Source organism: Dermochelys coriacea, chromosome 9, assembly GCF_009764565.3.
Source record: "Dermochelys coriacea isolate rDerCor1 chromosome 9, rDerCor1.pri.v4, whole genome shotgun sequence".
In the NCBI taxonomy this organism is placed as follows: domain Eukaryota; kingdom Metazoa; phylum Chordata; order Testudines; family Dermochelyidae; genus Dermochelys; species Dermochelys coriacea.
The window spans coordinates 22,047,162-22,068,846 of NC_050076.1; the positions used below are offsets into that span (position 1 = coordinate 22,047,162).

Sequence of the window (21,685 nt, forward strand, 5' to 3'; positions counted from 1 at the left end):
AGGTAATGAATAAGCAGGAGGAGCAAATTACTCTGAACTAAAAATATGTTTCTTTAGACTATTATGGTTTGAATTGGTCCACATAGCCTGATAAATTATAATAGAAACCAATTTCTAAAAAAAAAGTGTGTAAAAGAGCTGACACACATCCATACTGATTTTAAAGGCCAGTGCAGTTAGGGCCTGAAAATCCTCTGTAAAGTGCTTTCCTTGTAATAACTATTAATAATATCATGGATAATAACACTTTATGGCTTTTCTTTTGAGTTGCCAAGCGCTATGGCTCTTATTAACATTAGTGAGAGTTGTGAGTGCTGAGCACTGTTGAAAATCAAACCAAAAACATTCAATGTGCCACAGAAACATTAACTATTTAATCAATGTATTTGTTGTACTTACAGCCCTCATTGTCTGTGATTATCACTCATTGTGTTATGTCTTATTCTAGGCCCTGGAACAACTCACGTAAGGAGGGTTTGCATGCTCAGACTAGGAACTTTGTCAGCTTGTACTTTTGTAATGGTCAAAAATCCATACAACACTCCCACTCTCCCATGAGGTAAGTAAGTAAAAATTATTATCCATGTTTCACAGAAAGGGAAGTTGAGGAAGAATGGTTAAGTGATTTTTCTCATGGCCACACAGTGAATCAGGATTAGAACTCCAAAATTGGTGATTTCCAAGCACATGCCTTGTGTGTTGTTACAAATCCACTGCCTGTTCAGTGTTATATGTATTTATACTCTCTTATAATGTATAAATAGCCCATACACCACAAGAGCAGGCTTTTTACGTAAGTATGGCATTGCTACTGTTCAGCATGTTCAGAAATACTGTAACCTTTGGGCTTCATGACTAATTGGTATATTCTCAAAAAGAAAAGGAGTACTTGTGGCACCTTAGAGACTAACAAATTTATTAGAGCATAAGCTTTCGTGAGCTACAGCTCACTTCATCGGAGTGAGCTGTAGCTCACGAAAGCTTATGCTCTAATAAATTTGTTAGTCTCTAAGGTGCCACAAGTACTCCTTTTCTTTTTGCGAATACAGACTAACACGGCTGCTACTCTGAAACCTGGTATATTCTCGTGTCTGCTCCACCCAAAGGCTAGGCAGAGAACATTATACCTTCATAAAATACTGTTTGCCTATTATCAAGTTGATAAGGACTCTATATAAATACACAAAGGCTTATTCTTCATAGCACAAAGCCTCTTCTACTTCCTCTTCTTTTACTTTTTGCTTCATCTCATGGAGAAAGAAGGGCTTTCTGACAAAAATCACCCTGATAGAAGAAATAACATCTTTAAGACATAATACAGATAATTACAGCAAGAATGGGTCTGCTGAGTTCCAAACACTGCAAAGTCAAACCAGCTAAGATATTAATGCTGGGACTCGATTCAGCCGGGAAATCTACACTATTGTACAAGTTAAAGTTTAATGATGTTTTCCTAACACTCCCAACAATCGGTTTTAACGTGGAAATGATTGAAACAGAGCAAAATATTGCTATAACAATCTGGGACGTTGGAGGGCAACATAAAATGAGGACATTTTGGTGCAATTACTTTGAAAATGCCGATGGCCTGGTGTACGTTGTGGACAGCACTGATAAGCAACGTCTGGAAGATTCAAAGAAAGAATTTGAACTCATCTTAAAGAATGAATTTGTAAAGAATGTGCCTGTTGTTTTGCTAGCTAACAAGCAGGATCTTCCTGGAGCTTTGAATGCTGAGGAAATAACCAGGAAATTCAACATGCAGAAACATTGCAGTGATAGAAATTGGTATGTACAGCCTTGTTGTGCCATCACTGGGGAAGGTCTGCCAGAAGCATTCCAGAGAATAGCAGCATTTGCAAAAAACTGGAAAAAATCCAGAGAAGAAGCTTTTACAATTTTCAAGCAAGATGAAAAGTTGTAAGAGTCTTCATTATCCCATCTGGGGAAAGCTAACATGGAGAGTTTATTATGGGAATTAAATCTGCATATTGGAAGATTTGACTCTGCAGGACTTTTAAAAGACTATTATATAGCAAAATGTAGTCAGAGCAAGCTAAATTACTATGTTGTTACATTTGCATACTCTTTCAGAGCTACTGTTTCATAGTATTTTAATTAAATGACATATTTGTAGCCTAAGTCCAGATATTTGGCTATGTTAAACTGCATGATGTAATACTAAAAAGGTGCATTTAAACATTTTAAATGTTCTACAGTCGTTTTATTTATGCTTGTTTAATTACACAAAATGTACAAGAGCTGAGATAAATGGGTCATTGAGCAAGCAAAGGAAAAGTAAAAAACCATTATTTCATATTACTTAACATACTGTATTTGTAAGTGCTTTGTCAATATGTTTATTATACAGGCATATATAAATTATTACACAAGAAAGTAATTTTGATAGCTAATTTATTTTTAACTATTATATCATTTTACCAATACTTAAAAGATAAAGGCTTTCTCCTTTCAATTATATACAAGAGAAACTGTGTACTTGGAACAGAAGCATTCACATTACTGCTTTCTCAGGAACCAGTCCTGTTCACACTGATTTCAGTTAGAGCAGGATCAGACCCTCAAACCCATAGAATGATCAGACCAAGCTGATTCTGTTTTTTGTGGGGTTTGTGTGTATTTTATATCATTTTCAATCATGATTAGGGCTGGTGTTTTCCAGATATTGCCAATATTGCTGTGTTTTTTCCCAAAATTACCTTTCATTTCCAGAATTGCCAATTCCAGAGGCAAAGCATGGGGAGAGGGCATGCGGGTCACATGCCCCCTCCAGATTTCTGCCAGGGTTTATATCTGCTGACTACTCCCCAGGGCGCAGGGCAGAGGTTGGGGGCTGGCTTTTGTATGAGACTCGCTACCAACTTCTCCCCTCCTCACACAGGCCTGGGCTCAGCAATACCACCGTGGAGCTTCCTTCTCCTGGACAGGCAAGGCACTTGGACTCCCTTGTCATGCTGCACAATGGAGAGCACTTGCACCTTTTCTCAGCAGCATCCACAGCTCCTCTCCCCTGCTCATCTGCCCTGCGCACAGCTGGTTCCTGGCCTCTCTCCCAACACACAGCTGCACTGTTTCTATGAGCTTGGCAGCAGCTGGGAAATCTTCTGAAATACAAGCTGTTATAAAGACCCTTGTACAATATGAAATTGACTTTTCAAATGCAGTGGTTTATGTGACAGATAATGCAAAGCATATGCAAAAGTCATTCAAAGACGGTTTCAGTGGCATTTTAACCAGCTGTATTCATGTGACCTGCTGGGCACACATTAAAGCTTTACCAGGCAAGTGCTGATGCCATTTGTATACAGAAGTGGACCATCTGTGTGCACTAATAAAAAAGCTGTTCCCCACTCAGACACTCATTTCAGACACTACCTTATCGACCATGGAGTTGAAAGCCCAACATTTAGAACTGGTTGTAACAAGATGGAATAATTGGTTTAAAGCCATAGATTAACTCTGCCATCATGTGGAGTACTACATCATGTGGGGTTTGTTGCTCGAGAAATCGAAGTGGAGGACATGACTGCCATTTTAGAGGAACTAAGTGCTTTAGTGCAGAGTGAATCACTTGTGCAGATAAATTTTTATTCAAGCAGAAGCAACTCCACTTTTTTAGACAATACTTAAATTTGAATCACGGTTGACATTACGAATAGAAGTGTACAACATTACATCTGATCTGCTGGCAAGACTTCAGTGCAAAGGACAGAATGCACTGGACAATCTCAAATGTCAAGTTTTTCAACCTGCAAGTTTTTTAACCTGTACTTAAATACAGACAAACAGCAGTATATAGGGGTTTTTTTGTTTTGATTTTTTTTTTTTTGCTATCTGAGAATCCTTGATCCCAATCAAGTTTGTGTACTCTCCCACAACTTCAGTGACTACAAACAGAGTTCTGCTGAGTTCTGTGCCTTGAGAGTTAGTGGGCAGTTTACTTCAACATTGTAAATGAACTTCCTAGTACCAATGACGTTTCTCTCTCCAGTTTTTGGAAAAGCATGGACAAACATTTGCCAAGACTTAGGCTATGTCTACACTAGCATCTTAAGTCAACTTATGTTAGGTTGACTAGCAGTCAACACATTAATTACTGCAGTGGCTGATGTCCACCTCTTTCTGTCAGTGGTGTGTGTCCTCAACAGGAGCATTTCCACCAACTGAAGGGGGCAGTATGGGGGACAGAGAGCCAGAGCTCTCAGCTCCCCACTGGGAGCCCAGCTGCTCCCTGGGACTTCTTGCTTCCCACTCCTAGTCGGGAGCAGGGGGGAAATAAATTGAAAATAAGGCAATCTGGGGCTGTTAGAAAGGTGATATGATCTATCAGAGAAAGGGAAGAGCCTAGAGGATGTAAAAGGAAGTTTAGTTTGATAGTTTTCTGTTCAGTAAGAACTCACTTATCAATAGACACAGCTGGGAAACCCTTATGTCTTTATAGATGTAGTTGTGAAATCCTCACTTTTGTATTGTTTTGACCAATGTCTTTAAAAACAAACAAATAAAAATTCAAAAGGGAGTAATGGGTGGAATAGCCCATCCCCTCATTATTTTGTTAACCAATTAGGCCTAATTTCTGACAGCAATTTTGGTCCACTGATTTACAGACCCACACTTTATTTGTTTACAACATGATCTTAACATGCTCCTTGAGTAATATTAGGCCTTTTTATTTAGACTAATTCAGTTTGTTTGTCTTCCTTTTGCACCTTTTCTCATTAAAATTTATTGTTACAGGTTACTGTAACACTTTTACCCTCTTCTCCACAGTTAGGCTTACAAATGGGGTAAATTTGTAGGTCCAATTATTAGAAATCAGCTATGGCTATGGATTCCCCTATGGGCTCACTCCTGCAAAATGCTGATTTTCCTCAGCTTTCTTTAAAATCAGTGTGGCCCAATCCTGTTTCCATTCACGCCAACTCAAGTTTTGTCCTTGATTTTGGGTCAAATCCTGTTACTAGTGCTGATTGAAAACATTTTGACAGAACAGTTTCACATCAGAAAATGCTATTATCAAAATATTTTGCAGGAAAGTGTTAACTTTGACAACATTGATAAAAAAAGTTTTGAAACAAATTAGAAATGGAGTATTTAGTTTTGATTCTCTCATGTGTTCCAACTTTGTATCATTTCCATTTATGTTATAATTTTAAATATATTTAATATTTTATGTTTTGACATTATTGAAACATTTTGATTTGATAAGGTTGTTTTGATTTTTCCAAAAATACTATTTCACAATAGTTCATTGCACAGAATATTTCAAAATTTCAACTTTTCTTCCAGATTCAGAGCAAAAACAAATTTTGAAATGTTGGAATTTTTTTCGGGACAGGAATTCAGTTTTCTAACCATCTCTAGCTACTACCCCTAATCAGATCTGAAGGTGATCACCATGTGGGAGGATTAGGCACCAAAACCTTAAATAGTAGAAATGTGACAAGTATGTCACATTTGGCTCTAGATCCAAACTTCCAAAAAGTTTGGAGGCATTTAGAGCTTGGGATTTTTATTAGGACCCATTGCTACACTGTAGCATACTATATGACGATGCTTCTTCAGGACACATTTAAAATCTACCATTGAACTCAAACAAGATCTAATTTTTTTAATACAGATAATTAATTGCCCAGCCATTGAAAAAATTTATGATTTTTCTCTATACATTTTATTACAGCATATATTTGTTATGTACATACACTCAATAAATATGTAAAATGCCACCTGTTCATAGAATCTGCCATTCATACTTTATTGGAATACATAGCAGGAATCCTTACTGAAGACATAAATAACATAATAAGGAACACAAGCACACTAAAATATCTTTTTCTTATGTACTTTTACTATTGGGGATTCCAGTAAGTGAATGTTAACAATTTGATAACTGGAGCAAAGTAAAGCTTGATTTTTTTCATTGTATCCATCATCCTCTATGGCTAAACCAGTTAAAAATTCAAGATACTCAATTAAAACAATAATAGTTGAAATCACCCTTTTCCCCAATGTTGTGAATTTAACATAATTTAATTCTAAGGCTAAAAAAAGTAATGGTGCCTGTGACAGATTTAATTTATGCTAGACATTTTACATGGGTACCTTGCCTTGTCAGCAGGGAGAAGAGGCATAATGAGATTATTATTCCTATATGTCCAGTAACCCAACTCATTTATAGTTTAAATAATGTTACATTCCCAGCCGTTTTGAGCAATCTGCAGCCCACTCTGAGGAAAGGAAGGATAGCCAGTGATTAAGGTGCTTGCTTTGGACCCAGGAGAGGTGGGTTTCATTTCCCTGTTTCTACCATAGGCTTCTCAGACCATGGACAAATGACTTAGTCTCTCTGTGCTTCTGTTCCCCATTGATAAAATGTACTTTCCTACAGTCCCTTCTGAGAAAGCTACTGCAAATTTCAATATGCCTGTTTTCCCCAGTGGCAAAATTTATGCACAAAGTAATTCATGTGTAAAAGATTATTTTGTTTCTTCCTATGCGTAAGTTACCATGAAAACAGGTAGGAACTACAGGGCCTTTGGAATATCAGGTTTCACAAATGCTAAGCAAGAAGGAAAGCATCCAGCAATAACATGTTGACTCATTCAAAAAATATTCATGAAAAGTCACCGAGGTAAACAGAAGAGGGTTTCTTAACAGAACTTTCTATTAAAACTTATAGTAATGATAGTGGGCCAGATCCTGAGTCATGCTGAACATTTGCATTTCTACAGACAGAGACTTGCAAGTATTCAGACCCTTTCAGGGTCTGGCCCAGTCCTTTTAAGTACCATGTCAGGTTATGATCCAGTCATGCAGAGAAATGAGAAGCAGAAACATTCTTTTTTCTAATGTGATCCCTGGTATTTCAATAAATGTTAAATACAGAAAGAATGTAACATTCTAGATGGAGAGCTTCATAAGTATTTGTAAGTAAATTTGGCATACATTTAATTCTCCCATTGTATAAACTATTGGTATTTACCTTAATTACATGTTGATTTTATAAGCCTTAATCTAGTTCACTATCCTGAGGACCTCCTTAGGGACATTTGCTCCTACAGACATTGGTTTTAATAAATGCACTGATGTCTCTAATTAGACAAAATGACACACTGAAACTGATTTGAAGAAAATGTCTTCTTTTAAAGCTGTAGTCAAAGAATAAGAAATTGTCTTTGTTTCTCATCATGTGATAGTCCGCAACATGAGTAATTATTTTTTAGTTTTTCTATGCTGTACAATATTTAAAGGAACCTAGGGAGGGCCAGGTTGGAAAATGCTGCCAACCCAGACATTTCAGGGTATTGTATTCCTAGTGTCCCATTCCACCAGGGATAGACTGTAATGCCAGAGGGATACTTACTGCTGATGCTCCTGTACCATGTGACTTGGAGTTTGAACAGCATCATACAGCCTAAGATTACTGTGAAGATAATTCACTAATTCTCTGTGGAGTTTAAGTTTTCTGTCCCTATATCACAGGCCATTAGATGCTCCTCTTCCTCTTTTTAACAGTAGACTTCTTTCATAGCCATCCACCTCTATTCTGGTCCCAAATTTCATTAGTGGAAATTTCAAAGGAGCCCTCCAGCTGAAATCAACGTCCAGAAATTATTGTTTGGTTCTCTCTAGAGAACATTTTTGTTTCCTTGTGTCAGTGACTGTCTTTTGATTTCAAGTTCACAAAAGTAGATTAGTGCTATGAACATTTTATTTATAGTTAAATTTCATGCTTGATTACACTTTATTTTACATTTTATTAAACCCCAAATGATCATTTAAAAACTCCTGAATCAACAAATTATTTACAAAACTAGTCCAAAAAATTCAACTTTAAAGTATTATGGCCTTGATCTGGCATTCTCTGCAGACTAAAAACTCCCAGGAGTCTGTGGACCCAATCTTGCTTCTAATTAACTCAAAGGGAGTTTTGCCATTCGTTTAGTGGAAGCAGAATAAGACCCTATATATGAAAGGCAATAGGTTTAGGCCAACATTTTCAGAAGTGGCCACTGATTTTGATTGTCCATTGTAAGACACCTCTGGATTGTTTCTCCTTGCACATAAACTATTTTTACACCAACGTGCATTCATTAATTTCAGCAGGGTTACACACATGGTTGATTTATACCTGTCTAAGTTAGAAGAGAATCAGGTCATTAGGGGTGTCAGTGGCCTGAACTAGTGGCCGCCGTTGAAAATTTTGGTCATAGCAGCTAATGCAGTGGTGGTTCCCTTTCAGTGGTATTCCAAGTCCAATTTACTTTTACTCTACATTTTCTATATTCTCCTTCATTTTAAACATCTGAACAGTTAAAGCCTGAAGTTACCTTCTCTCTGATGGGCCCAGTTGTTGGGTTGTGCTATAAACGTAAATAGATAGACATAGCACAGAAGGTATTGCAGCCACAATGTTCTGTGAATATTGATTGCAGTGGCCATTGAGCAAACCACAGTTTCACAGGCATCTAGCAAGGCCTGTAATGTTGTTTTCACCACCAAATGGCCCTCTATAGCCACATCTCTCAGTTCATCCCAGGTGTTTTGAGGAAGTTTCTCACTGAGCCACAACACTTCATTCCATTGCAAGAAATCGTATTTGGCCAACAAAATTTGGTAGTTGGCTATATGAAACTGCAAGGTAGCTGAGGAGTATACTTTCTATCCAGGAAGTCCAACTTCTTGGGCTTCTTAAACCTGGGCATAGAGTTAGGAGGGTCAGGCAGCTTAGATTTTTCACAAGCCACTGCGACAAGCAGGAACCAAGTGTGCCATTTTTAGAGTTCACCCAAAGAGTGGCTTGATAAGAGGTTAAGTGACTGCTTGCCATAAATCTTTGGGTGCCTGGCTATGATTCAATTCCCTGACACCAGTAGCCAATTGACCGGTATAAGGTCTAACCCTGGCTCTCACTAGCCCAGTTACTTTTTGCAGGGTAACACCAACAGCCCCTCCAGTCAGGGGAGGCAGGTTCGTATAATTTTGGTGGTGCCCAGAACAGGTCCAAATCCCACCTCCCCCCATGAGTGGGGCTTGGGGTGTGGGAGAGGCTCAGGGCTAGGACAGAGGGTTGGGGTAAGGGCTGCGCACTGGGGCCAGGGATGCGGGGTTCATGGTGCAGGAGGGGGCTCAGGGCTACGGCAGAGGGTTGGCGTGCAGGAGGGTGAGGTCTCTGGCTGGGGGTGTGGCTCTGGGGGGGCAGGGCCAGGGATGAGGAGTTTGGGATGCAGGCAGGATGGGGGCTGGGGCCAGAGTGGAGGACTCCCCCCAACCTTCTCGCTGCCAGCAGCAGTGAGCTCCAGAGGAGGGGCCTCCCCTCTCTCCTCCCCCGGCAGCACATTCACCCAGCACCACTGTCACTGCATGTGCTTCTAGGGCCCCTCTCAGGTCCAGGAAGCCCCTCGCATCCCCTATGGAGATGCTCGGGGGGGTGGGGTGGGGCTGCCATAACCTATGTGCCTCCTCCCCTCCTCCCTCCGCAGGTAGCAGCTGGTTCTGCTCCCTTTCGTAGCCAGCAGAGGTCGGTGAGGGAGCGCAGGCAGGGACGCTCCTGGGGAGACAGGTGGGGGCAGGGGGACAGTCCAGGTGAGGCATGCGGGGCGGCACCTCGGGCCCATATAACCCACCGCCCCTGCTTCCAGTCCTGAGACTCCCCAAATACATCCCACGTAAGTTTTTAACTGCCAGACACTTGGTCTTTTCCCCTCTGGTTTGTCACCCCTGGAGGCATGAGACCAGCCCCCCAGATAGCAATTTACTTTGGCATACACACTCCACACAGTTTGCACACCAGAGATCTGCTTTGGATAAAAAAAGAAACAAAAAGTTTATTTAGTAGAAAAATCACAGATTAAAAGATGGAATTGTAAGGAAAAGCGAACATATACAAGTTACACAAAAAATAAACGTAAAGATGCAACCTCAGGCTTTACACTTTTGTATTAGGTAAAATCACTTTTCTTATGTGAGTTATCTATTGTCTTAAAATAGTTTCCTAGCATATGCTCTAGCTACAGGAGAGATCCAGCATCCTGAAACTGTCCCAAGCTTGCTTTTAAAAGGCTTTTTCCTTTTATTTTTGTCTCAGTCCATGATGACTCATGGTTAATCAGAATAGAGAAACTCCCTCCTGTCTTGCTGTTCCAGAGCTTGGATGTTGTTTTTAATTCTGAGTTGTCTGAATGTCTTTCCACTAACTCTAATGGTCCACCATTGTCTTTTCTTTAGCTGAACAATGGATAGTTACTTGAAACTGGTTTGGTAGGTGCCCTTCCTTGTTTGACTGCTCACTGCCCTACTATCAAATGGAGCTGACGTTGCATCACAGATTATATACACAAATACATAAATTCATAACTCCAGTCTGTATAAATAACCCATAATGACCATCAAGTTCAGAACATTACAAACTTTCATAAAGGATCTTACTTGATATATTTTATAGTACAATAACATAGTATGCAATCAATGGTTTAACTTCTTATTTTAGAGATTTAAACCGTCTGTTCTCCCCTTGAAGTATCTAGACCCTGACTGTCACACCAGGTGAGCAAAGATGAACACCAGCTCCTTATGGAGAACTTTATATCTGTGGTGTGCCTTTTTCATGTGTCTGAGAGATGCCAGGGTTTTCTGCAAATCTCTGGCCACCTTAGGAATTCCATCGTTAATAGGAATGGTCAGTCAGCTCTGTGATGTTGGGTGGAGAATGTCAAACAATTGATGCAACCTTTCTTGGACCACCTCCAAAAGATTTCCTAAAATGTCTGCCATTCTTTTTAAGGAGCTCCTAAAAGGTTTTTAAATCTATTGTAGAAAAAGTAGACTTGATCACAGCTTCATCAGGTAATGGAGAGAAGACAAGAGGAATAGGCTGGTCCTAATTCTCTTCAACAAGGTCCTCCTCCTTACTACCTAGTGAATCACCACACTTCTCTGTGAATTTCCAGGGGCAAGGACAATTGAGACCATTATTGCCAGTAGGCTATAGTTGCAGCAGAACAGTTCTACTGTGACTCCCTGGCTTGAGAGGGAGGATTCCTTTGTCTTTCAGTACTACTCAGGCTGGTAGACCAACCTCTCTCTATGCAGCACCATTTTTCATGGTTTTAAATCTCTAAGCAATCTTTTTCTTAGGTTTATTTTGTTCTGGTTCAGATGAGGTCCTCCTCCCCCGGGCCAATATCAGTAAAAGAGACTAAATCAGAAAAGTTTCAGAGTAGCAGCCGTGTTAGTCTGTATTCGCAAAAAGAAAAGGAGTACTTGTGGCACCTTAGAGACTAACAAATTTATTAGAGCATAAGCTTTCGTGAGCTACAGCGATGAAGTGAGCTGTAGCTCACGAAAGCTTATGCTCTAATAAATTTGTTAGTCTCTAAGGTGCCACAAGTACTCCTTTTCTTGAATCAGAAAAAAAAACCTAGCTTCTACCTTTCTGTTAACGTTATCAAATTTTTAAATAAGAAAAGATTAACATTGTCCCTACAGTTAACATCAAGTAAAACACAATGCCACAGTTTTGATTTTGATATAACTCCTGTAAATCTGCACTGAAATGTTTGCTCTCTTTTTTCACCAATAAGTAATTACCTTGAAAATAAATCATAATAGGGAGAATCCACTATCAGTTAGGAGGAAAATTAAAGCTAGAGATAGAAGAATGAAAATTGTTCTAAGTACAACAAATGTTATACACTGGCTCACATTTTATTTCCTTTTTTAATTGACTCTAAGTTGTATATCAGTTTGTAATTTCACCTCTTCTTCCTTTTCCCAACCATCAGAAATACCAAGTCCCAATCTATTATGATGCAGTGATGACATCACAGGAATGATTATCCATGATAACATATATAAAAGCATTCAATAATACAAACAGGCAGTACTTTGAAAAGCTCTCCCCCAGCACATCTTGGGTATCTGTTGATTTGAATGTTGGGCAGATGAATATTCTGGGTTGAGAACCTTATCAGGTGAGAGAGAAACTACAGTAAGGAAACAGACAGAAGATGGGAGTCTGAAGGTGGCATGGGGAAAAAATATACTGTAGGAGCATAGGTTTCAGAGTAGCAGCCGTGTTAGTCTGTATTCGCAAAAAGAAAAGGAGTACTTATGGCACCTTAGAGACTAACAAATTTATTAGAGCATAAGCTTTCGTGAGCTACAGCTCACTTCATCGGATGCATTTGGTGGAAAAAAAAAACACCAAAAAAAATATTTTTTTCCACCAAATGCATCCGATGAAGTGAGCTGTAGCTCACGAAAGCTTATCCTCTAATAAATTTGTTAGTCTCTAAGGTGCCATAAGTACTCCTTTTCTTGTAGGAGCATAGTAAGAAAAGGGAAAGTTACCATTTCAAGATAGGGAAGGAATGAGAAGTAAGAGGATACTGAAAGGACTGATCTAGGATAAGGGACTTGGATTAGAATTGCTGGAGGAAGAAAGCACAAGGAAATTGAGGGGGTTGAAGAAAGAAGTAGAAGGAACCTCTAGGAGTTCCACTCCAGTATATGGCAGTAATCTATGTAGTAGAAAATGAGGCCCTGAATTTCATCTTTCTTAATTAGCTTAATTCACAGGAACAGAGTGCATAGTTGTTTGTTTCCAGCTTTTTGACATGACATTCTATCTGGGTTTTTTTTATTAACTATTTAATAAGTCATTTGCACTGCAAGCTTTCCCTTTTAGTAAACCTTACATTTAACAATAAGGGCCTGCTGGTACAAACACTCTCACATGTGGAACTATATACATACATGAAGAAAATTACTCATGTGCATGTTAGCAGGACTGGATCTCAAACAGCAAAATGCAACATTAGCAGACAGGTACTGTACAAAATATAGGAACAGAGTAAATTCTTGCAGTAACTTTAAACAACTATTTTTACAAATAGGCTTCATATTATTCAGTGAATGCAGCAAGGTGTATGTAAATAAAAATGACACAGCTGAAAGAAAAATAGTGCTGTTGAAAATCACTACTGCTCCATGGAGAGCAATTTTGAAGCCATACATATTTTTAAAAATAACATATAGCACTACTGAACTAGATACATAAGGATAGTTAAGCACTGGAACAGGCTTCCCAGGGAGACTGTGGAATCCCCATCATTAGAGGTTTATAAGAATAGGACTTGGATGTCTTCTTGAAGTTCCTTCCATCCCTCCATTTCTATGATTATGATTATGTATTATTCTATGTAGTGGGAGCCATTCGAGTTTGGAAGTTAGGATCTTCTCCCTGAATAGAAAGGGCCAGGATGGGCTCATCTGTATGTTTAAAATAGCCCAAGATAATGATTGTCTGTGTGACAGGGTGGACTAGGCCCAGAGGCCCCCTTCTGGAGGCCTCAGGATCCTGATATATTCATCCCAGGAAAAGAGTAGTGGAGCTAAGTCCTCCAAGCAATCTAGAGAGGCTGTGTAGGAAGCAGCCAATCGGGGGGGAGGGAAGGCTGCAAAGGAAGCAGCCAGTCAAAGGCTGTAGGGAGCAACCAATCAGGGCCCAGTATGGCTTTATAAAAAGGAGCTGCAGCAGTAGTAACAGTTAGTTTCTTGCTGGAGCCAGAGGAGGTGCCTGTCTGGACAAAGGGAACTACAGCACCATGGACAGCTTAGTGCTGGAAGGGACCAGAGGAGCAAGGAAGAACTCCTGGCTGGCTGTTAGGCCTAACATAAAAGAGCCCTGAGATAAGGGTGAAGCTTTAGTGAAGGCTGGGCCTGTGGGGAAGTGGCCCAGGGAACTGAAGGTAGTTTTATTAAATGGATGTGGAGGGGTGTGGCTGCTATTCTTAGGGTGCCTGGATTGGGACCTGGAATAGTAGATAGGCCTGAGTCTTCCCCACCCATAGCCCACTGGGGAAGTGGTCTACAATTGTACAGTATAAATCCCCAGAAGGAGATCTGAACTACTTAGTGGCCTAGCTGGAGAGTTCAGTCAGAGGGAAATCCATATTGCCTAATAGGGGATGTAGTCCATCTAGAAGATGTTGACCCAAAGTACAACTTCTATAAGGTAATGTGCCATGATAAAGAGAGATTTTGTTGAACTGATTGAAAATGAAAGGTTTTGGGTCTGTTTATAAAATGATATATTTTGATTCTGGTCAAACTGATCTGAAATGAAATTTTGTATTTTGGATTTTCTGTCTAGAAATCTAAAATGAAATATTTCAATTTTCCTGATGAAAAAAATCAAAATTATGATACTGTGGAAAGTGCATTTTCCATTTAAATGATTTTCCAATGGAAAATTCCCAACCAATTCTGCCTACTAATGCTCTTATCAGTTACCGTAACAGGTGGAAGAATTTTTTTGTTTTTCTGGTTGATCCACAGATTTTAGATTTCTGGATTCTATTCCTGGCTCTGTCAAAAGCTTTCTATATGACCTTTAAGCCTAAATTTTCAAAAAAGTGTACACTTGTTTGTTTTTTGAATGACCCATTTGAGACACATTAACCAAAAGTTCCTCTCTAAAATTAGTCTGTTTTATTATAACTAAGCTAATTGTGCTGTTTAGACAGGCCATTAAAGTGTGAACGAGCCTATGACATGAGGTCCTTGCTATCTCACTTTACCCGACTGACATTTAAGGAGCTCAAGAGATAGTATACTCCACCCCAGGCCCACTATTTTAAACACCTACAGCTGAGAATTTTTCTCCCTAAACATAGAAATGCCACATTTGAACCTGTCAAATGAACAGTTGCCTTTGAGAGTATCATTGCCACCAACAACAAGGAAGTCAAGACTTTTTAAATTTCTAATGTAGAAAATGTGCAGAAAACCAAAAACTCTTTGGTTTCACTGTACAGGATAAAGAGGCAAAAAAGGGCCCTCTGTTTCGTTTCTTGCTTTGTAGTTTATCTTTAATCTTTACTCTATACATTCATGTTCTGACAAGTACATTTTGCTTGTGCCAAGATCACTCAAATGAGGGAAAAAATAGAAGCTAACTTTTTAGATCTGTTTATTTTATTGTAATAGTCATTTTGTATTGTAATGTGAGGATTTGCTGTGCTTTGTGTTTTGTTTTGTTATATGCTGAAATCTGAATCAGTCACTGGTTTGGTTGGTTCATATTATCTTTATAAAGACAGGTTTGTATTGTTGTTGGATGCCGTGTACGTGTGACCTTGACCAGAAAGTGACATTTTAAAAAGTTCTTGTGACAAGTATTGTGAAACCCAAGTCATCAATAGGTTTTTCCAACCAGTTCTTCCTGATTGAACTATGAAGGTACAGAGGACTTAACCTGCAGCAACACAACCATTTTATTGTTTCACAAGCCCTATAGACAATTTTTGCAAAAATTTCCTTTTGTTGCCACTCCCGGTTCAGCTTCACCAGCATTCCCAATGTTGAGAGAGGGGCCACTGTGGATAGGCTGCCCCTGCCAGCTGCTGTGCCACCCTTTTAAGCATGTCAATTAGGCCTGCTCTGAAGTTTAGGTAACATAGTGCCTAAAACATCAGTGGGAACTGATAACCTGCCTATAGTAAGGCTCCAAACATTGTTTCCACCAGTGGAGCTGATATTCTGTTAACACTGTGAAACTTTTACAAAATTTCTTTTGCATAGACAAGGCCACAAAGTTCCAGAGTAACTGAAGACAGTTATAGACCAAATCCTTGATCAGTTATAATCAGGCCTTACTCAGGCAGAACCATTAGTTTCTCTACAAGTTTAGCCTAAGTCAGAATTAAGTACAAACTGGAGGCCAGATCATTTCCCCATGTGAAAATAATCACAGATGGGCCAGGAAACTGACTTTTCTTGTAGAATTTCCTGTAATTTTTGAGGTGGGGAAGGAAGAACAGTGGTTTATTCCATGTGAAGGAAGACACAGATCCAGCAGCCCCCAAATATCAGGAAATCACTGAGAAGCCCTATATCTCTGCACCACCTCTCAGCCTCCTGCAACCATATGTGGTTCTGTTTGGAGCTGCACTGTCAAGAATTCTCTTACCAGTGCTTGCACATGGTCTCTTACCATTCAAAAGGATTCCTCAGTGCAGAGGAGGCTCTATGCTATATTACAGCTTTCGGCTGCATTAACTTTCCTCTTGGTTGTCTGCCAGTGTTTGCTCATGGGGCTTCTATTCAGGGGGCAGTTTTGGCTAATGAAGCAACAGAAATCCCAGGGAAGGTAAGTGTGCCCTCTTGGGGGGTGAATTCTCCTCGAGGGAGCTTTGCTGGAGATGTAACTTGCAACTCCCTACACTAACACCATGGAATCTGCCCCATAATGTTTCCAAAAGTTTTTTTGATCTTTTGTGTGGTTGTCCTGTGTTCTCAGTGACCTCCTGGTAGGAGGGGCCTGCTGAACCTTTGGTTTCTTCTACTCGAACACTACTATCCAGGAGAGCAGAGGGATATTTTGTACATATTTTAATAAAAACCCATTAAAATCTTTTGGGATGGTCTTCAAGTATATATTGCACCACACAAGAAGAATGACTAAAGCTTTATCTCCACTAGTACTTTTGTCAGCAAAACTTTTGTTGGTCGGGGTGTGAAAAAATGCCCCCCTGACTGACATAAGTTTCACCAACAACACCAATGTGGACAGCGCTATGTCAGTGGGAGATGCTCTCCCGCTGACATACCCACTGTCGCTCATTGAGGGTGGTTTAATTATGCTGACAGGAGAGCTCTATCCCATAGGGATAGTGACTACATGGGAGACCTTACAGCTGTACCGCTGTAAGGTCTGTAGTGTAGACCTAGCCTAAGGTTATAGAAATATTAAATCAGGTCCCAGAGATATTTATTATGAATACATACCAAAAGAATTAAGAATTGTACTTATTTCTCAGGAGAATCCCTTCACGCTATTCAAAGTGGAGTGTGAGAATTTTCATATGAAGGTTGGATTAATTTGAATAAAGATCCAGGAATAAAAAACAATGGGTGAAAATGTGCCTGAGGCTCCCATTTAAATTAACAAGAATTGTACACATATATGCAAGGCAGAATTTGGCTTACTGAATATTTCATTGTTAATTATGTTGGTAGTTTCTGACTTTAAAGGCTAGTCACTCTGAGCCTGATTCTATCACCCTTACTCATCATGAATAGTACTTTACTCTGCAAATAGTTCTAGTGACTTCAGTGGTGAGCGAGGGTTAGAGAATTGGCCCCTAATGTCTACTTTTTTTTAGTAGACATAATAATCCAAATTCAGCAGAGCCATAAAAAGTTGTTGTGCATGATTCTGATCTCATAAGATTTTAAATTTGTAACTTCAAGTCAGTGAAGTTATACCCATGTAAAACTGGTGTATTTGAGAACTTCGATTCTGTGTTCTCATCAAGCCAGAATGCAAAGGGAGGTTGGCAAAGTTGCTTTGATATCACCTTTACCCCTCCCAGATTCTGGGGCAGATGTTAGAGCAGCCCATGAGGTGACTCTACTATAGTGGCCCCAGCATCTTGGAAACCATCAGACAGACTGCAGTGTACTCCAGCCACACTCCCTCTGTTTCCAAAATGACACCTGCCTTGGCCACACCCTCCTGATTCCCACCACATGTCCATTCTGCCCCAACTGTGCTCCTGGAATGCCTCTCTTCCAGGAGCTGTAATGGTGTGACTGAGAGCAGTTCTGTCACCCCCATGTCAACTGACCAGTTCTGCACACTGTACAATCCATATACAATAGCAGACCCAGCATACAAGGGCTGCAGTGGAGCCCATAATTGTGTGTGTAACTAACTGTTAAACACACACGCATTAATAGTGAATATTTTTAAAGCTCACACATTAAGTACATTACATGATAAAGAGAAATCCATAGTTCCTGCCCCAATCTAAGGATGAAGAATCTTAGCTAACAGAATGTGTTACTGAAATAATTTGTTCACAAATAAGCATTTTCTCCCTTCCAATTTTTTTTGCCTCCGCTTGAGCCTGTAGTGAAATCATAATCTGATGTGTATGATAATGTAGTCTATTGCCAGAGAAATAAGTGCTATTGTGTGACACTTTCAATATTCTATCTTCAGTGCAGAATCAATAAGCAAGAGGGAAAAACTATAGCTTAATTTAGAGATGGGCTCAAGTGATGTACAGCCAGGGTTGCTAGATTTCTACTGCATTAATAGCCTAAAGGCACTTAAACTAGCCCAGTCAGTTTATTAAAACAAAGTTTCCTTAACACATTGGTCTATACATCAAATAACAAATGAGAGCTTTCATTAATTCCTAATATAAATTATATTCCTGCTTTAAAAATCAAATGTTACAAATTTTAAGAGACCTTAATCTTACCACTCTAGAAAGAGTAGAGATTTTAGTAAACTAAAGCAGTGCACTTAAACTGGAAATAGAAGCCTCAGCTTGCTATCCATGAAAATGAAGATCATGTTGTGATCAAACATTTGGAGATTAAAAATAAAGACCAGAGATTACAAGCATTAAAAAGGAGAAAAACAGGACTAAACATGTTTGAAACCATTGTGCTTTTCATAAATTGTCATATTTGTGTATTTGACTTGACTTAAACCACAAACCCTTCTCTAAGGGGTAAAAAGGGAAAATAAAAATGGGTCAGACTGAACTTCTCACATCCTACTTAAGTATATATTCCTTTGTGTTCTACTCCCATATCACTATCACAAAGAAGAGTTGCTCTTCCCCATTCTCTACTCCTCAATACATACTCCTTCTTCTATTATTGAATGAAACAAGCAACTTCTACCTTCCCCACTGAAATAATAATAAGTGAGCTCAAGGGTAGGGAAGTTAAAGGCAAATAGGAGGCGGCCAAGTGGGAACTGGATGGGAGTGCAGCACTTTGCTGTACACAGGCAGCCAACTAAACCTTTGCAGAGCTTGACAGATTGCACTGGAGCTGCACAAGGGTGCAGCAGTCACACTGTGCTCAGTACGCTGCAGGACCTCAGCATTGATGTGCCCATTCTGCCCACAAAACCTTAGTAAGAGTTCTGCCGCTCCATGCGCTGCTAGGGGGGTGTCTGGATAAAGCAGCTTCAGCGGTGGCCTCAGTGAGAGACTGAGCCTGTTACCCTCTCATGAATCCACTGAGTAGCGTGCTGGAAAGAGCCCATCGAGCAAGACCATGACTTCAGCACTGAAACAGGGAGGTGTCGTGTGTGCAGGGGGCAAGGGGCTCCTGCTTCCCAGCTCAGCCACAGCCTACTCTGGGCTCACAGCACCTGGGCAGCTGGGGTGCAGAGAGGCAACGGCTGAGCACGCACCAGTTGCGGGGGGAGAGCAAAGCCACTGGGGGCCTCCCCTCCTGCCACCCGCTGACGAGGGCAGGGAGAATCAGTCCTAAAGTGTCCAACGGGAATGGGCTCCCTGCGTGCCAGCCCCCTCCCATCATATGCGGGACACAGTGTGACCAAGGGCCACTCTTACTCCCTCAGTCTGTGGCTGGGCCCACGGGGCACTGAACTCCCAAGCTCTGCAGCTCCAGGGCATCAGGGGGACATGGCTGAGGCAGTCCAAAATGTAACAGCCTATAAGTAAACTAGCCCAAAATACCACAACCCGTGACTGCTCAAATACTGCAGCTGGCGTTCCACAGACTTGGCAACATTGTCCTGATGATGAGCACCTTCAGCTCCTTTTACAGTGAGAGTTGAGGACACTCAGCACCTGTCAAAACAAAACAACAGCAAAACAAGGACACTGGACTTCAGAAAGGTGTATTTCAGCCAACTCAGAGAAATAGTAGGCAAAGTCCCATGGAAAGACCAGTTAGGAAGAAAAGAAGTCAAAGGGGGCTGGCAGTTCCTAAAAGATGTAATACTTTGAACATCTTCCACAGGCATTACTTTGGAATGAGTTGATCTTATAAATTTCTGCTGTAGATTTCCATGACTCTTCTCCATAAAGGAGGACAGACATAATGCCATGTTAAAATTCATATTTTTGTTTCAATGCCAATCATCATGCTACTTTTTGAAATCTTTTCAAATTTACAAAAGTTGTTTGCTGCTTTTGATATTCTTCACTTGACATTTAGCATGTCATAACCAATACATATCTCCCTAAATAGGTAAAATGACTTACTATTAGTGTTTCTCTGTCTACTGTGTTGATTGCTTTTAGGACATTGATAGATGACAAAATATATGGCTCCTTGTTGCTAAACAAACCAATTCCATTAAATGATGTGTTGAACTAAGCAGGACAATGTTATCAGCAAAAACAAGTTCATCCAACTGTACTTTATAATTTATCCATAAAATTCCTCGTTTGCCTTCTAAAGTTACTTGCATCACGGCATAGTCAATGATCAGTGCAAACCCTAGTGGGGACATAATACTCCAGTTGTAATCTCTCTTATACCAGTGTAAATCGGGAACAACTCCAATGAAGTCAAATGGGGTGATGACATTAAACCAGTGTCTGAGATCAGAATTCGACCCAATATTCTTTTTTTTTTTTAAACCAGAACTTAGAAAGCATGGTAATGTATTACAACAGGACTTCATGGTAGTCAGCATTCTGCCCAGTGAAGTGGGAGATATGGATTTGGTTTCCAATCAGAGGACTAGATCCTCAGCTGGTGTAAATCAGCAATGCTCCATTGAAGTCAATGGAGTTGCACTAATTTATGCCATCTAAGGATCTGGCATGTAGTGTTTTTTACTCCCTGTGAAGGCAGTCTTTGGGGAATATGGTATATGCAGTGATTGAGAGAGTACCCTGCATTGCTTTATAGCTAATTATGGAGTGGTATTAATAGATAGTTTCCCTTTTCAATCTAGTGCACTGTTGATAGGGAAATGTTGGCCACAAGTTCAGGGATACAAAAAGTAGAGAAATCTTGGAATACAAAATCCTTAGGGACTCAATATGAAGGGAGGGAGTTGGGAGGGAAGCCTGGTCACAGCAATGAAACTAAACTGATGCAGTGACATCAACAGACCTTTGGCTTTATCAAAATCTTGAGTATGTATTGAAGCAATGTTCAAGAACATCTTTCAATGACTTCAGTGTCTTGTACAACATAGTTACAACACAGTTACAATGGAAAGGCATTGAATCTCATGACAGTGTGGATATTTTAGGATTTATCCAATAATTTTACAATTTAGCTTATTAATTTGGACAGCTGAGCTGCTGGAAAGTGACTTTCGAACACCATTCTGACTGACAAAGGCAGTTTTTTAAAAAGATAAAAATTCTCCCTGCCATTAAGTGGAAACAAAAATCCCTTCCCTGCCCAAGCAGTGGTAGCAATAGCAGAGGTATGTAAGGTTAGAAAATAAGGTCAGGAAAATGATCAAAAATGAGAATCTGGCACAAACTGTTCAATCAGTATAAGACAAGCAAAATTGATGGAGCGGGGTGGTTTGTTGTGGTTTGGGTTTTCACATCCTTCCTGAATCAATTTCTGCAATGTGCACTCGCATTAGTATCTTTCGTTCTTCTCTGTAATTTGCTGTTGCTTCCATCTGCTGTATGGTGTTGAGATCAACCTCTCCCAAATAAGGATTCTTCTTAAGGTTTCTTTTGGGTGCCTTTATTTCCTCACACCAGTTGGCTTCCACTTGATGACTTCATATGGGAGTCTCTGTTGGCATCCAGAGTACATGCCCCAAATACAGTAGAACTCCATTTATCCAGTCTAATTGCCAGATCAGATACTCGAGATAAACCTGAGAATGGGAAAATAAGATGCT

The 21,685-nt window shown here is 40.0% G+C and overlaps 2 protein-coding genes across 7 annotated transcripts in view; one reads left to right on the forward strand and one right to left on the reverse strand.

Moving 5' to 3' along the window:
• The window catches only part of B3GALNT1 (beta-1,3-N-acetylgalactosaminyltransferase 1 (globoside blood group)), a 52,257-nt gene that overhangs the window by 19,700 nt on the left and 10,872 nt on the right, over positions 1 to 21,685 (reverse strand). Inside the window, exon 1 of one of the 6 annotated variants that reach the window (XM_043492385.1) lies at positions 1,797 to 1,819. The exons of the other annotated variants lie outside the window; for them this stretch is intronic. The gene's annotated coding sequence lies outside the window, so the exon portion shown is untranslated. Of the gene's footprint in view, positions 1 to 1,796; positions 1,820 to 21,685 lie in introns of those variants that run through there. 6 annotated transcript variants of the gene reach the window in all.
• Positions 1,082 to 3,153, forward strand: ARL14 (ADP ribosylation factor like GTPase 14). The gene has a single exon (XM_043492400.1). The coding sequence runs from the start codon at positions 1,337 to 1,339 to the stop codon at positions 1,922 to 1,924; it is 588 nt and encodes a 195-aa protein (XP_043348335.1). The 5' UTR covers positions 1,082 to 1,336; the 3' UTR covers positions 1,925 to 3,153.